General features: G+C 39.5%; 1 protein-coding gene across 2 annotated transcripts in view; it reads left to right on the top strand.

The window, feature by feature from the left end:
* The window catches only part of PACRG (parkin coregulated), a 505,579-nt gene that overhangs the window by 259,568 nt on the left and 227,543 nt on the right, over positions 1-18,468 (top strand). For both annotated transcript variants that reach the window (XM_047860011.1, XM_047860012.1), the window contains exon 3: positions 17,320-17,491. In XM_047860011.1, the coding sequence (XP_047715967.1) occupies positions 17,320-17,491 (172 nt within the window). The remainder of the gene's footprint in view (positions 1-17,319; positions 17,492-18,468) is intronic.

Below are 18,468 nucleotides of genomic sequence, written 5' to 3' on the forward strand. Positions count from 1 at the left end.
TCTTGATAAACATGAAATATTTCGCATATCAGGTGCCTTAGTTGACCATGTATGTTTACAGTGACATGCGTATTCAGCAACCATCGCTTTAGAGTATTTGATTTACTCCCCAACCAAAACCAATCCATTCATTCAGCAGATTTTTAAGACTCAGAGGAGGCAGGTGACACCAGGTATCAGTGGAGAGCCAAACACAGTTCTTCCCCTCAGGGAACATACAAACATATCTTCGTAAACTTTGTTGCAGCTGAAACACGATGGCATCACATCATCTGCACAAGCGGCCATGTGAAATTAGTAACAGAAGGCAGTAAACACAAAGTCTAGAGAACCCAGGAGCAGAGAGAATAGGAGGTACAAAAACTTCAGAGATAGACCAGGACCGCAAGGAAAATCCTAAACTGCAATGCTTCATCTTCTCTAGGGAAACCGTCTTAGCAGACATGGAAAAGGCAGGGTTTATTTTAGGAAGAGAGATACTGCATCCCCAAATTGGGTAATGAGGAGAATGAGAATGACCCTTCCACTGTGGTTTTGAATTTTCTCTGTAACCCTCACCGACTTGAGGGAAATAGCCTTCCTGCTGCGTGCCAAGAAGTTCTGTCTGTCTTATGATAAAGAAAGCATAGCAACATTTTTAAAACTCTGCTTTGATATCGTGATTTAAGATGATGCTTGTTTCCAGAATTACAGCCTGGCAGACAGATTGTATATTTTCCCACATGTCGTCGGTGTACAACGCTAGAATGTCAAAATAACTTGATTTTTAAAATATCATGTTTTCTACAAAAGAAGTACACTTAGTGATGTGGCCCAAGGTTAAACTCGGAAGCAGAGATTCTATAAGACAGATGATAGTTTCTCATTAAAAAATTGGCAGCGGTTTTAGTTGATAAATGCAGTATCAATAATTTTACGGGCTGTTACTTAACAGGCCGATACGTACATTTTTTGTAATTTGAGAAACAATCTTATTGTCACGCTCAAATAGAATACGTTTTACAAAGTACCGTGTTACTTTAATGAAGATGAGATCTTCAACATTTTATGTTTTTATCCCCTAGATTTATTGGTCTACCATGCAAACCCAGAAAGAGGGTGTCATTTTCTATAAAGATATTCTGACCTCCTTGAAAGTCCCCCGAATCACCGGCAGACGTTGATGCGTGCCCTGTTTTAACCTGTGAGCTCTCTGGGCTCCGTGTTCTGTGTCCTTCACAAATGACCTCTGTTCTTCAATCACTTTAGACAAAATGACAGCAGGACCAGGCTAGTTTAAGAAAATGTTGGCACAGCCAAAAGAAGATCCTTTTTCTGTCTACAAAGGGAACACATCAAAATATAAAGACCATGGTAAATATAGAGGAAGTTGACTGACAACTGCAGTTTGCAGAGAAGTAACTCAATAATGAAGACAAAAGAGAGCTCTTTGGCGGCTGTTTTATAGCCCACATCTATTGTTCCCTGTGTTACCCAGGCACTGTTCTTAGCTATTTATATGCACTAGCTCACCGCATTCCCTAGGCAGTAGGCACGTTGTTGTCCTATTTTGCAGAGAAGGAAACTGAGGCCTAGAGGGACCGAGTAGCTTGGCCGCGTCCATCCACTAGTGAGGGAGGAGTGGGACTCTGGAGTCGGAACCCTTTGCCCTCTGTCCTCACTGAGAAGCCACAGCACATGTCAGCAACTTGCCTTACACATCCTAACACAGGAACAGGCTGGCCGGCGTGCCTTTTACTGCTTTGGTGGCATCTCTCCTGACACCTTTCGCCTTGGCTCCCTCCATCTGCGACTGCCTCCTCAGAATGCTCCAGGCACCCGAATTACCTCCCTTTCTTTGCATTTTACCAGTGACACGGTCCAATTCTTCCAGCACTTGGAGAGGAGCAATTCAGCTTTCCAATTTCAGTTTTACCACAGGATGTAAACAGCATGCAAAGCTGAAGCACACCAAAAGGTATTTTGTTTTTAAAAAGAAATTCAATCGAACTTTAACTGGTAAGTCTGTGGAGATATTTTTAATAGTAGGGTCTTCCCATGTCTCCTTGCCTGCTTCTGGCAGTGACGCGTGGAGCGAAGACCGGGTCACAGACCGTAAGCTTGGCCAGCCCATTCCTAAGCCTAGCAGGACACAAGCTTTTGGGAGGGAGGAACACGGTATTTCTGAGTGGTGAGAATAGTTCTCTCTTCATGCGATGGTTCAAATTCCTTTGTAAATATTTCTGGCCTACTGGGAAAAAACTGGTTTTATATTGCCACAAAACAATTAGCACCTGACTTGTGTTCCACGGTCGACATACCTGATTTCATATAGCTTGTCAGTTTTCATATTTCCAATAATTACCATTTGTTTCCCCTATGATGGGTTAGCAGGGCATTCAAGCCATGTTTTTCCTTAGAGCAAAGTTCATCAACACTGGTTGTCTTGCCTGATACTCTTAGCTCCCTGCCCACCAAGCCCTCTGCCTCTTCTGTTTTCCTAATGGGGGAGTCCTCACAGGCTCTCTCAAAGATCTCCTCAGTTCACGCTATTATAAGACCACGGCCTTTCTGAAATGACTCTGAAAATTGTCTCACCGGTACTACCCTATTTCCAAAACGCAAAATGTGCATCTTACATCTTTAGGCAGCTCCGTCCAGAAGTCTCCCAGCTTACATCTGAAACTGAACTTACGGCCCGTAATTCAGCCCCTTCCCAATACCAATGCCATTTCACTTGCTTCCCATGTTGGAAACCAAGTCATTACATAGATTCCATCAAGTTCTTTATTCTCCCATGTCCATTAATCATCCAATCCTGTATCATCCAATCCTGTAAAGTATTCTGACATTCTTCTCCTTCTCCTGTCATTTTCAACCTACTTTCTAGGTCAACACCACAATTCAGGTCTGTTGGCTGGTGATTCTATGCCTAGACATGTACTCCTGTATTTTGATCTTTCTAAGTTATTCTGTACTACACAGTCTGGTTATACTCTGTTAACACACACACACACGCACACACGCACACACACAATGGATCAAAGACTTTAAAACTCCTAGAAGAAAACATAGGGGGAAACCTTCTTAGCATTGATCTTGACAGTGATTTCTTGGGTATGACACCAAAGCACAAATAGACAAATGGAACTACATCAAACCAAATAGCTTCTGCAGTGCAAAGGAAACAACAAAATAAAAAGCAATCTATGGAACAGGAGACAATATTTGCAAACCTATATCTGATAAGGGGTTAATATCATAAATATATGAGGAACTCCTGTAACTCAACAGGAAAGAAACAAATAACCTGGGGCGCCTGGGTGGCTCAGTCGGTTGAGCATCCGACTTCGGCTCAGATTTTGATCTTGCAGTTTATGAGTTCGAGCCCCACATCGGGCTCTGTGCTAATGGCTCAGAGCCTGGATCCTGCTTCTGATTCTGTGTCTCCCTCTCTCTCTGCCCCTCCCCCACTCATGCTCTGTCTCTCTCTGTCTCAGAAATAAACATTAAAAAAAATTAAAAAAAAAACCTGATTTAAAAATGGGCAAAAGACTTGAACAGACATTTCTCCAAAAAAGACCTACAATGATCAACGGTATATGACAAGGTGCTCAATATCACTAATCAAATCCTCAGGGAAATGCAAATAAAAACCACAATAAGATAAACGACCTCACACCTGTTGGGACTGTTAGGATAGCTATTACCAAAAGGTAACAAGTATTGGAGAGTATGTAGAGAAAAGGGAACCCTGTGTGCTCTTGACAACAATGTAAAATGGTGTCGCTGCTGTGAAAAACAACATGGAGGGTTCTCAAAAAGTTAAAAGAGAGAAATCATACCGTATGTGACAACATGGAGAAAACTGGGAGAATTATGCTAGGGAAATAAGCCAGACACCGAGGGGCAAATACTGGATGATTCCATTTATAGGAGGAACCTAACAGAGTCCAACCCATAGAAGCAGAGAATAGAATGGTGGTCCCTAGGGACTGGGAGGGAGAATTTATACCTGATGCGTATAAATTTTCAGTTATGCAAGATGAATAAGTGCTAGGCTGTTCTTTCTTAAATGGCATTTAATCATGTCAACCCCTTACTTGAAAACCATCTGTATTTTCCTTATGCCTGAAGTATTCAGTCCAGTCACAGTGGACGGCAGAAGGTGCCTTCCTGCCTCCCCAACATTATCCAAACTGAACTAAGCACTGTCTCTTGACGACATTGTGTCCAGTTCTCACATGCATGTCTTTGCTCAGTATGCTCGCCCCTTCCCACCTTGCAAGGTTCATCAGGATCCACCTCTCCAGGGAAACTTTTCCTGTTTACTCCAACCCATAATTATCTCCTGTTCCTCTGAGCCAGGGCATTTTCCTATATACCCTTGGGATGTACTTCTCATTTGGCATTTAATCAAGTACTACTTTGAAATTTTACTTAATTTTTTTGTGAGGGTATTCTTCTTTTTAAGAGAATAGAGGAAGGAATTAACATCATTTGGCACATGCTATCTCATTTAATCCCTGTGATAACCCTGGGAATTAGCCATCTGTTTATAAAAAGTGAACTAAGGCCCAGAAAGGCACAGTAACTCTCCACTAATCACAGAGTTGGAAAGTGATGAGGTTCAGTATATGCAAGGGATGGGTTTGAACCTTGATCTGCCCAATTCCAAACACAAGCTGCTCTCTGTAAAGGCAGACTGTTACTAATTCATTTTCTCCACAAACTGCTAATATTAAAATGTGAATCCAATGAAGGAAGTCATATTTCTCGTCTTTTTCCTATCCATTAATATCCCTATCTCTCCTTGACATTCGGCACAGCACTATAACTAGCGTAAGCTATTCACTACATCTCTCGCTTTAGATTTTTAGGTGAAATTTGACTAAGAAATATAAGAACTTGTGTGTTTAAACAACTTTAATAAATTTACATCTAATCCCTGAAATATACATGCATAGAAAAATTATATGCTGATAAAAGAGGCAGTCAATACTGCCATCATAACAATTTCTTTCCTAAAATTGCTTCCTGACATTAACTTCACCTGAATTAATCCTTTCCAAACCTCCTTAATTCTGCCCATTTGGCTGAGTGTATTAAAGTTCACAGTACATTATCTAATTTTTATAAATTAATGCCATGTTTTTCAATTAGCACCAGTGGTAAAAGCCACAAGTGATCTGTTTCTTTTTTTTTTTTTTTAATTTTTTTTTCAACGTTTATTTATTTTTGGGACAGAGAGAGACAGAGCATGAACGGGGGAGGGGCAGAGAGAGAGGGAGACAGAATCGGAAACAGGCTCCAGGCTCTGAGCCATCAGCCCAGAGCCCGACGCGGGGCTCAAACTCACGGACCGCGAGATTGTGACCTGGCTGAAGTCGGACACTTAACCGACTGAGCCACCCAGGCGCCCCACAAGTGATCTGTTTCTAACTCTGTCCCAACTTCTAAAACTGCAGAACTTTCCAGGTCTATCATTCATTTCTTGCTTCTCAGTTTGATTAACACTTGTTATCCCCAAATATAAGTATCTCCTCTCTACCTGTGACAAAATTATACTATTTTTAGCATTATATAGAGATGTGATAAAGGAAAGAGAAACTCCGAAGATGTGTATTAATTCATAGTTTGCTCCTTTTATGCCCTGTTGGTTTATAAAACTATGCTATTGTTAAGTTTTTAAGGAAATTCCTTTAACTTTATGACAGGTGACCAAAGGTGGGAATGTTCTAAGCTATAGAACAAGGGATTATTTCTTCTTTATTTATTACACTTGAAAGTATCACTCATCGACTGCTGCAGTTAGGAACATACAATTCCTGGATAATAAAGGTTAAGTGTGCATAAATTCGAGAACTGCTTACAACTGACCTTTAGCTGTCTTGTTAGCATTTTTGACAGAAACTTAAAATAAGGTTATTCCATAAAATAATTTGACTCTCCATTCTCAAGTCCAGATTTGTTACTCAGTAATTAATACCTTTCAGCTAGACAAAGCTTTCAGTATTGGTAGTAAAGCGACAAGCCATCAAGATGGTGAAAAAAGGTGAGCAGGTCAACGGGAAGAAGCACTGGGCTCCAATCCTCACTCTGCAACTGCTTGGAATGTAGTCCCAACGTGTCACCAAGACTCTCCAATCTTTATAGATTGAATTGGACAGGCGCTGGGGCACCTGGGTGGCTCAGTTGGTTGAGCATCCAACTTCAGCTGAGGTCATGATCTCACAGCTCATGGGGTCAAGCCCTATGTTGGGCTCTGTACTGACAGCTCAGAGCCTGGAGCCTGTTTCGGATTCTGTGTCCCAATCTCTCTCTGCCACTCCCCCACTCATGTTCTGTTTGTCTGTCTCTCTCTCAAAAATAAATAAACATTAAAAAAATTTAAATTGGACAGACTCACCATCTTGATAAGTTTGAGTCCACCCATCCATGAGTATAGTCAATATACTCATTTGTTTATAGAGCACTGTACCATTCTTCCATTTGTGCTTATCAATAACCTTTTGTCATTGTCCCCATAAACGTCTTATGCATTGACTGTTAGCTTTGTTACCATTTATCTTTAAGGGTTTGTTTTGCTTTATTTCTTGCGATTGTGAATATTTTAAAAAATATTTTCTATGTAGTTTTTAGTGGCATATGGGAATGCTATTATTTTTAGTGTGCTGATCTCTTATGCAGCAATTTTTCTGAACTCTCTTCCTAATTAAACTTGTTTGTAGATTCTCTGGGCATTCTATGTACATAGTTAAATCATCCTCAAATGACAAGAGTTTTGTTTCTTCCTTGCCAATATTCATACATATTTTACATTCCTCCTTAGTTAGAACCTCCAGTACAATGTTGAGATGATAACGGTCTCCTTGTCTCCTTTGCATGGATTTCTCCATAATGAGAATGCTCCTAACATTTCACCGTAAAGTATGATAATTTGCTGTAGGTTTTTGCATTGAGTTTTTATTTTTTAATGAATGATTTCATCAAATGCTTTGTGTGCATCTATGAAAATGATCTCATTTTTCCTCCTTTGATTTAAAACTTTAAACATGCTGTTGAAGTGTCCTGGTGTTTCTGCAGTACAGCCTACCTGCCACAGTTTTTGTGTGTTTTTTTTAAATTTTTTAATGTTTATTTATTTCTGAGAGAGAGAGAGAGAGAGAAAGAGAGAGAGAGAGAGAGAGAACAAGCAGGGGAGGGGTAGGAAGAGAGGGAGACACAGAATCCGAAGCAGGCTCCAGGGTCTGAGCTGTCAGCACAGAGCCCGATGCAGGGCTCGAACTCACAGACTGTGAGATCACGACCTGAGCCAAAGTCAGACGCCTAACAGACTGAGGCACCCAGGAGCCCCTTACCTGGCCACGGTTTTTAACATGCCACTGCATTCAGTTTGCCTCGTGCTTTATTTCCATTCAGTGAGATTGGGCTGAGCGTAGTGACAAGCTTATGCTGGCCTCTGATAGTGAGTGTGTCGTTTCCTTCTCTTTCTGTTCTTAAAAAGTCTGTACAAATGGGGCATTTTTCTATTTTTTTAAGGTTAGATCATTTCATTGTGATTCAATTTTTAACATGTTATTATTTCTGTAAGGATTTTCTCTTTGGTCTCTTAGTGATTTAAAAGTGTCTTTAAGGGGCCCCTTGGTGGCTCATTCGGTTAAGCATCCGAGTTCAGCTCAGGTCATGATCTCACAGTTCGTGAGTTTGAGCCCCACATCAGTCTCTATGCTGACAGCTCAGAGCCTGGAGCTTGCTTCGGATTCTGTGTCTTGCTCTCTCTCTCTCTCTCTCTCTGCCCTGCTCACGCTCTCTCTCTCTCTGTCCCTCTCAAAAAATAAATAAACATGAAAACAATGTTTTAATAAAAGTGTTTTTAAATTTCCAAATATGTGGAGGTTAGAAGTTTGCCTATTGTTTACTTAGTTCAACATTTGTATTATTTAATTTTCTTCAAAAAAACGTGACACATATGACATAGATATTTTGGAATTTCTTGAAACTTACTTTGCGTCTTACCACTGTTCAGTTTCCTAAACTGTATCTGGGATGCTTATAAAAAACCTGTCTTATCTAATTATTCAACACAAGGTTTTATAGAGTCCCATTAAGTAGACCTTATGTCTAAAATGTGTCTAAATTTCATACTGAAAGGGAAACAAATAATAAATTTAAAAACTCAGAAAACAAAAGCAATAATGGGGTGACTAGCTAGCTGACCAGATACTAAAATCTGTTATACCGTGTGATAATTAAATCAAAATAGTACTGGTTTATGAATAAGAAAGTCCTGTGAAACAAAATAGAAGTCAAGAAGTAGGGCTTTCTAATCAATGAAAGATTATTTAATAAATACTTTGGCAAAACAGGATAGCCACTTGGATAACAGTTACAGTTGGAAGAAAGTCTCCCACCTTACACCAAGAAAAGTTACAAATGGATTAAAGATTTCAATATAAAGAAATCATAAAAATACTAGAAGAAACCATTATAAATTGTCTTTTCTAATTGTTTCTATTCTTTCTGTTACAAAATGGGGGAAAAAAAGCTTTTTAATGATGACTCAAAATTCAGAACCCCACAAAAGATTAATGAACTCTAAAACAAACAAGCAAAAGTCTTCATGGCAAAAAAATTTTTTTTGAAACTTCCATAACATACAAAAGTTATATCTCCACAACATAAAAGAACTTAAGAAACAGAGAGAGAAAGAAAAAGAGAGACAGAGAGAGAGAGAGAGAGAGAGAGAGAGAAAAGAAAGCAAATATCAGTGGTGGCAAAGGATGTGAAAAGACAACTCACAGGAAAGGGTGTACAAATGGCTTTCAAAAATATCTTTAAAAGGCGATTATTCTCCCATTAAGAAAAATGGAACTTAAAGCAACACTGAAATATTGAAATTTACCTGTAATATTGTCAAAAGTCCAAAACTTTGATAGCATTTTCTTTGGATAAACAATGGAAAAGCAGCTACTGTCATTTATTGTTGATGAAAATGTAATTTAGTACCATCCCATGAAGCACCATTTGGTAATTTCTATCAAAACTGCAGATATATACATCCTTTGAGAAAGCAATTTCCCTTCCAGGAATTTATCCTAGATCATACTTATAATTACCTTTTTTTTTTCACTTTTCTGTGCCATTATATATATTTTTTTTTAATGTTTATTTTCTGAGAGAGACAGAATGCGAGGGGGAGAGGGGCAGAGAGAGAGGGAGACACAGAATCTGAAGCAGGCTCCAGGCTGTTAGCACAGAGCCCAATGTGGGGCTCGAACTCACGAACTGTGAGATCATGACCTGGGGTGAAGTCGGATGCTATACTGAATGAGTCACCCAGGTGCCTCGACAATCTTTTAATAAGAGAATTTAATCTATTTATACTTGTGATAGTTACTTATATATTTGGATTCATCCTATATATTATGTCCTCTTCATGCATTTTCCTGGGGGCAGGGGGGATGTTTGACCAGCCTCCTGTTGGAGGACTCTATCTTCTGTCGATAGAGCTTTCTTCATTCCGTCTACTACATTCTACTCTCTTGAAAGTTAATTTCATTTCTATTCTTTCAGTGAGTACCCTTGTACTTTAATACACTTAATTAATTTTAAAACTAATCAATAACCTTATTCCTCATCCTTATCAATGCAAGGAACTTACTTTGATTCAGATCACCTTATCATCGTCTCTACTTTTGCTTTCTAGTATTGCGACCTCACTTTGTAACCTCACCACAATTGATGATTTTTTTTTTTAATTTTTATAGTCAGTGCTTACTTGGTCTTATCCATTTGTTCAACAATTTACTATTATCTCTTGCATCTCATTTCTTTGTCTTGTGCTCAGCTTATTCTTTAGTACATTTTATCCTTCAGTCAGGATGATGACCTCTGGGTTAAAACAACAAACAAAGAAACAAAAATCTCCATCTTGGTCAAATCCATTTAGTTTGCCTTTATCTTGCATGCTGGCTTGGCTAAGTATGGCACTGAAGATTGTTTTTCAGTGTGTTGAGGGAGTTTTACCCTGTCTTGTGGCCTCTATTTTGTTAATGAGAAGTGTAATTTCAGGTGTAATTTTGATTGTTTATATGTAATCCGTCTTTTGCTTCAGATGCTTTTAAATGTTTTCCTTGACTTTGGAGGTTGATAGTTTTTCTGAAAAGCGTCCAGATTTGCACCTTCAGTCTGAAGATGCGCATCTTTCTTCAATTACGGAAGATGCGCAGGCATGATTTCTCCAAATACTGCCTTTCCTGCCTCCCTGGTACCCCCCTGGGTCACGTGTGGGAGCATCCCAGATGGCGGACACCTGTGCTGCCTCTGCATTGGCCTTCCAGGTTCTGTGACCCAGTCCCCTCCTTTTCTTTTCATCTGGGGTCAACCTGTTCACCAACGACTGGATTCTTAAGTTAATGATGCTCTATATTCTTCAGGAATTTTATTTAGTTTTTTCCTAAAGAATGAAATATTCTACGTTTTAAGCATTTAAAAAAATTCTTTCCAGATTTATTCTGTAATTTCTAGTTGCTAGTTCCAGAGCTCATTCCCATGCTCACTGGTCTAGTTCGTCTTCCTTATGGTGGCTCCATTACCACGATGGTGGTAAGTGTTAGCGGGGTTGTATTTTCTGTGGCAGCCCTATGCACCTAGATGATGAAAGTATTAACACTTTGGCATTTGCTTTGTCTGGGCCCCAGAAGTTTCCTTCCCGGGGTTGAGGAACAATGTTTTTTTTCTTAATTCCTTGACTTTACATTTCCCTTCGGGTTTCTCTTTCTCAAAGGAGAGTTTTCCCATCAAGAGCTTTGTCACACATCAAGCTCTCTTTCTCTTTCTACAAACTTTCTTTCTGTTTCCACAAATATATGAGAGTCTTTCTGGCCCCCTTTTCACAGGGGCAGCCCTTCTAGGGTTCTACTTATATGCAGGAATCTCAGCTTATCCCTTCACTTACCAAATGGCCTATTTGCCTGGACTCTGGAGACATTGAAACTTCAGTCCCAGGCTTCCCATCTGGTCTATATCCGATATTCTCTCAAGCCACACAGCATTACCTCTGTGACTCTGTGTTTTGTCTTTAAGTCTAGCATCTGAGGATTTCCTGACATCGACTTTGCATTGAACACACTTTGGTGTTTTTCAGACTTTAAGGATCCACGTTAAGCTTGTCTTCCAGCCTGTGTGAGGTGTCCTTCTTTTTGACATTTGACATACAGCATTTTTCATGCTAAGAAATCTTATTTTTGCATCAAAAAATTCATGTATCTGTACATAATTTTAACTGCATATTCAGTATCACTGAAAAAGTTTAAAATGATATTCTTTCGGTTATTCATCATAGTCACATCCACATGCACTTGAAAAATAAAAGTACATCCATGTTTGGAATATGTTACATACACTGTCCAAAAGACAGTTTGCAATGCCCATGTAATTTGTGAGACCTCTTTCAATAACTCAACAACCTCTTCAAGGAAGAAGAGTGGAGCTGAAGCTTGATTTTAGAAATCCTATAATAAGTCCAAATGAAATCATAATATAGTAATAGACGATTGTACTATTAGATAATTAGATAGCCTAAACTATTTTAGATTAGTTTGTGATTTTTAAGCAAGCTCCTCGGTTCTGATTATAGGAGTTGTAATAGCAGATATTTCCAATTATATTTCCTTTGCTAATTGAAGCAAAGATATGAAAAGTGTAAGAATAAGTTTCTAATTTGAGGTTTATAATGAAAATCATTAACCTCATCGTGTTTCTGACCTTTCAATATAGCATTACTACCTTACACATTTGTTACGGGGATAAGAAGTTATATATGATGGGCCAGGTAAAGTTGGAATTTTATTGCTTTTGACCAAAGGTCACTGCGAGATTTAGAGATAACTTGTGAGTACTGTGTGATCTTTAAAAAGTTTTGAAACATAAATTTTAAAGAGAGAGAGATTCTGTGAGTAAAACTAATTGATGTTCCTGGAGTGAATGTCCCAAGTAATCATCGATCAGTATATTACCATGTAATTTTACCTGATGTATCTAAAATGGCCCTTGTTCTGTGATGGACTTCAGACAAATTTCTTTTTTAATTCTGGATTTCTTGCATAAATGTTGAAGAAAGTTTCCAAAAGTTTATAAGTTTGAAAACTAGTATTTTTATAGTAGTACTAAAGAACTATAAAGTGTAATATGTCATTAAAACTAATTAGCCTAAGACCAAAATTACTTATGATATAACTAAAGAAAAGGTTTGTTTCTAAATAAACAGTAAATAAATAACCTTTTGTAATCTAAATGAACAAAAGAAACCATCGATTGAAAAGAATCCTAAGGGATAGTAGTCACCATGTCCTCATTTATCTTTTCTTTAAATTTTGGTTTTCATCTTGAATTATTCTCAACATCCATATTTTTTAAAAAAGCATTTGTATTATTATTACCAATATATTAATTATGGACATACATTAATATGTTCGTTTTGATGATACTGTGAAAAACAAAACTTTTCCTTCTGAAGTTTTAAAAATAAATGGAATAGCAAATTAATCCCTAAATGATTTCTTTTTTTTTAAAATCTTTTTTCCAACTTTTTTTTTTTTTTAATTTTTGGGACAGAGAGAGACAGAGCATGAACGGGGGAGGGGCAGAGAGAGAGGGAGACACAGAATTGGAAACAGGCTCCAGGCTCTGAGCCATCAGCCCAGAGCCCGACGCGGGGCTCGAACTCACAGACCGCGAGATCATGACCTGGCTGAAGTCGGACGCTTAACCGACTGCGCCACCCAGGCGCCCCATTCCCTAAATGATTTCTAATGAGGCTAAATAGAAACACCAAGAAGCAAACCATCCTGATTGTCTATTAAAACACTCATAAAATTCCTGAAATATAAATAATCATTGCAATCCCAATGGAGGAAACATAGCATTTTATTTGTAGAATACATAACATTGTAGAAAATTTAAATCTATAGAAACCTACAGGCCCCATCATGCTACAAGGCCAGTGATCAACAGCAGGCCCTCTGTGCACTTTGCTGCGGTCCTCAGTCTTGGCTCTAGAGATGGCCATTCACCATCTGGCCATTGTTCCCTTAACTGAGTATCCTCTCAAAGACTTAGCGCAGAGGACAGATTCAAAAGGTCAGAACTGAAATTCAACACGTGCTTCCTGAGTATTCACCTGTTATGTGCCTTTCAAACACCCTTTCGGGCAATGACAGAACTTAAACAACAGAACTTAAAAAACTTCAATGAGCACATGATAAAGTGTACCTAGCAAATCAAACAGGGTTGGTCGGCAGTGATAAGAGGGTCTTACTGAACTGAAATCTAGATACGAGGAGTTGCCAACACCCCAGAGGTCTGGAGAGAAGGGGAGCAGAGCTTTCAAAGATAGTGTCTAAGGAGGAACAAGCGAGGCTAGTCTGGTCAGGGAACAAAAGGCACCAGTGGTTCCAGAGAATAGTGTTGCAGAGGGATGGTATGATGCAACAGGACCTGGGGACGGATCAGGGAGGCCCTGTTGAAACTTGAGTCAGGAGCAACCACAGATCAGGACCCAAGAGTATGGAGAATGGAAACGGGAAGGCAAAAGTAGAGACAAGGACATTATTGGTTGCAGTAAGCTGATGGCTTAGACTAAGCAGGATGTATGCAAAATGGTGGGAAAGGAAATGCAATCAGAATTTGCTTGGAGATGTAATCAATTGGAAAGTGATGGACTGAACACCTGACTTGAAGGAAGGAAATCAAGGACGGCCCCTAATGCTGGGGGTGTGGGGTCAGGAGGCCCAGGGCCAAGTGTGTCACATAATGAGAACAGAAAAGAGACTTGAGGATTAGACAAAGTGAAGGTCACTGGCGACCTGGGAAGATGCACCTGCAGTGGAATGAATGGTAGACAGGTGGGCTGAAGAGAGAACAGGAGTGAGGAAGCATAGACAACTTTACCATGGACAAATGAAAACGATGCGTAGCTGGCAGGAGCTCTACAAAAAAAGAAAAGTACAACAAAGAGAAGTCAGATATATTTTTAAACAAAACACACATGATATCTCCTGATTGTAAATGGAACGTCAGAGGATTTACCAAGGCCTAGGCCACATTCTTCACCCAAAACCATATTATAATAAAAAGAGGAACCCTAGAAGATATTCAAGTAGTAAAAAAGTTATGTACAAGAAAAGTCGCCCTATAGCAAACAGAGAAATAATCTATACTATTTCAAGTAGTTTGTGACCTCAAAATATACTGACAAGTTGTTATTCCATTAAGGCAACAGATCTACAATGATATCAGATATACCAAATAACTGTCAAATGGGTCAGAAGAACTCATGGGAAAAGGATTTCTGGTAGAAATGAACGGCTATGGTCAGTGAGCTTGTAGTTAGAGATCTAGAGGTAATCTTTTCTTTCTCAACTTCTCTCCCTCAGTCTTCCATTCAATTTTGCTGCCCCTCAATTGCTGCTGCTTTCTCTCTCTCTCTCTCTCTCCTTTATTCTTTCTTCCATTGCTTCTCTTTCCTTCTTTTCAAAACATCTGAGAATAAGAATAGTGTGTGCTCAATATTTATTAAGACATATTGTGAAATGGGAAGGAAGGAAAAAAACAAATGCAGCTTTAAGCTACTCAGAAAAGATACTGTGAAAACATAATGCCAGGGGAAGGAAGGAAGGAAGGAAGGAAGGAAGGAAGGAAAGAAGGAAGGAGAAAAAGAAACAGTAGACAAACCATGGCGATATTAGTGTTTGAGTAGACTGAGACAGCCTGCATTAGTAATGATAAAGGGGATGGAGACATGAGGATAAATGGAATGGTCACCAGGAGATTATAATTATGCCTAACAACAGAGTTTAAGAAGTAGTGTCATGTCCTGCAGCCAGAGAGTCTGGGTTCAGATCCCAGCAACCTCTCTTACTAGCTGCAGACCTTAGGCAAGTTATTGAACCTCTTAGTGCCTCAGTTCTCCATATTGAAAATTGAGATACTGATAATTGTTACCTCTTAGAGTTGTTATAAGGATCAAATGAACTGATGTTGTTGATGTTGTTGGTATCATGGCCCCAAACAATACAAAGAAACATAGCAACAGAATTCCAAGGGGGGAAAATGGCATGTCAGCAATCTTAGTAGGAGATTTTTTTTTAATTTTTTTTTCAACGTTTATTTATTTTTGAGACAGAGAGAGACAGAGCATGAACAGTGGAGGGGCAGAGACAGAGGGAGACACAGAATCTGAAACAGGCTTCAGGCTCTGAGCAGTCAGCACAGAGCCCGACGCGGGGCTCGAACTCACGGACCGTGAGATCATGACCTGAGCCGAAGTCCCAAAGTTGGACGCTTAACCGACCAAGCCACCCAGGCGCCCCAGTAGGAGATTTTTAATTTGCTTCTCTAAGTGATGGAAGTTTGTTTTAAAATGTTTGAGAAAGACATGAGATAGCCACAATAAAATATTTAAACAGGGTGTCTTATCTTTCACATCATTACAGAAAAAAGTGAGAAAAAAATCTACATTTTAATAAAGCTGCAAAAGAGAAAGGAAAAGTAGATGTAAAACAACAACCAGGGACCAAAAAGGAAGATGACAGAAATAAAACTAGACATAGCGATAAATGTGAATGGCTTAATGTATTAAAATAAATAAAAAGCCTTAGATAACGTTAAAGTACAAAATTTAATAATTTGCTATTTACAGGAGACATATGTACATGTGACAATGAGCTAAAAGAAAGAGAATTAGAAAAACATCAACAATATAGAAAAAATATAGTACAGATAACATATTATTAAGAAGTTAGGCTACAATGTAAAATTATAGATAATAACATTGTACCTTTTAGAGGCTGAATGGTGTAGCAGTATTTTTTTAATTGTACAAAATAGTGTTCTAAAATGTCTTCAAATACACAAAAACCCTTGAGAAGGTTGGCGTTAGATATATGTTCCACAAAATTTTAGTGTGAATAAAGTAAATGTGATGAATATACAAGGAATGTAAAATAAAATTGATGTCTGTATAAACCTCCCTGTGGGATTCATTTTCCAAGGTCAATTCCGAGAGAACAGCTAAACATTTAACTCCTAACCCCCTATTTCCCCAGTTGGCTGGGTGGTCCATGAGCAGACTGGGGACAAACCTCCCACTTGGGAAACTGCAGGACATTTGATTCACCGAGACCTACCGTAGACACTTGGAAATGTGGTGGGAGGGTTACCAGTTACTCATACCCACGGACAGGCAGGTGTGTGGCTGGAAACTCCAGAAAGCTGGGAGAGAGCTGGAGGGTATAAAAACCTCCTCATGGAAAAGGCGGTTGGTCTAAGGTCTTGATGAGCTCCTCATTTGATTATAAGGTGATCATTGGAAGCTGCGTGCATTCGTAAGGACTTGAAGACACGGCAAGTGTGCACCTCTTACTGGAAATGCCGCACCCTTTGCTCTGTAAAGCAGTCTGAGTCTGCTGGCTTCTTTCCATCCATGATATCACCATCACTTCTGTCACCTTGCAGGTAGCAAGCCAGGTCATGGATACTGCAGACAGGGAAGGGCCTGGGCTAGAACAAATTCCCTGCAGCTCCCAACACATCATATCTTTTCTCAACCCCAGAATTTTTGTTTCTATCCCCCGTTGGTGCTGCATATTACTGCAAAGATCGGGACAAGGAGGCACAGAGGCATCATTGAGGGTGAAAAATGTAGCAATGGAAAAAGTGATATATCTCTGTTCCCAGATGAGGCAGGTGAGAGAGACTGCGGTATTTTGATTTTGAGCTGTCTTGATAGGACCAAGATTCCACTTGTCATGCAGGTTCCAGGGAACATTCTCGCAATCATATTTGATTCCTCATTCGCATACTTGCCAGGTCCCGAAAAGACACATTTCACAAGAATGTATTAATGTGCAGTCCCTATTAGGTTCTTGTTAGAAATTCAGATGCTAATCTCTTTTCAACTGTTTCTTTTTTCATTTTGTTTTCACATATATGTTTCAACATACGCACGATAGACTCCTTGAATCCTTTTCAGTATTACATTTGTGCCAAAGAGTGAAATATTAACGAAGATCCCCAAAACAAATACTAAAATGCTCCCAGTGTCGATTATTATTGTTTTAATCTCTTGTAATTGAAAGGGCGGTGATTGTAACCCCATTGCTAATAGAATAAAGACATGATGATGTACTTCAGGTTGTGAGACGAGTTGCTTTGTAAAATGTTCCCAAAGTCCTGGAGAATGTGCTTCCCCTGAGTTGGTTGACAGCTTCATAGCTGGTCCGGCCACGCTTCGCCCCAGTGTTGTCTTCACATGGCATTTCTTCTCTCTCCTTTCAGGTGGAAATTGAGAAGCTGGATTACCATCATTATTTGCCTCTGTTTTTTGAGGGGCTCTGTGAAATGACATTTCCCTACGAGTTTTTTGCCCGGCAAGGAATCCACGACATGCTGGAACATGGGGGGAACAAGATTCTTCCTGTCATTCCACAGCTCATTATCCCAATAAAAAGTAAGTGAACAGGTGAAAAAGCATCATTCAGCTTATAAGGTGCCGCTTTTTGACAACTTGCTAATTAAACTATAAAACACAACAGGCTGACGCTTTCCCCAGGTTTTGCAGGAATTTTATAAATTGACTTACAGGGCCAGACATCCCAAATCTACTATGTCCCATCATTGATCCTGCACCGAAGACTAACCACATAAATAAATTGCATGGGGTTTATGCCAACTTAAGCTGCTCCCCAGTAATGACACAAGCATTAAGATTAATTTACACATGCAGAAGTCAAGTATGTGTCTTTGTATTAAACGCTACCACTGACTTCCAAGTTCTTTTAAAATGACATCCCTAATTTTTGAATTACAATATAAACCCAATCACGTTTAGTATCTTTTAGGTAGTAGGATTCGTAATTTTAAGGAAAAAAAAGTCTGGAATGGAGAATTACTATTACTAAATATTTGAATTTTTTTTATCTGTAATATAGGGAAACTCTAGAGTAACCCTGTCATTGACATCATCTCTTTGTTTATAGAATGAAATGCTTTCTTTCTATGGCCACATTCTTCAGATATGAGTCCCTTTGGATGAGCTGGCTGAAGAAAACCCTCTCCCAAAGCGTTTCTCAGATTTGCACTCATGGGATGGCCTGTAATGGCCCCCAAACAAGACCCAAGTTGTCCTCATGTTGCTTCACAGCTGCTGTTGGCCCTTATAATGGAGCCATCGTATTGGGATGAGACTCCAGGAGGGGACGGCCAGCCTCTCAAGTCTGAATGGCCAGGTCTGGGCCACCATCCACCATCATGCCCCGGTTGTGCGTGCACCGGTTGCCCATCTACACTGCTGCTGCTGATAGAAAGCAGAGGGGTGGTGCTGAGCGCCTCCTGGACAGGCATATCCCACCGTTTCCCAGCCACAACTGCCCTAGGCAGCTCTGCCTTGTTCCCTAGTCCAGGATGAAGGACTTCCTGGGATGATTG

This window comes from Prionailurus viverrinus, chromosome B2 (genome assembly GCF_022837055.1).
Source record: "Prionailurus viverrinus isolate Anna chromosome B2, UM_Priviv_1.0, whole genome shotgun sequence".
NCBI classification, from domain to species: Eukaryota; Metazoa; Chordata; class Mammalia; order Carnivora; family Felidae; genus Prionailurus; species Prionailurus viverrinus.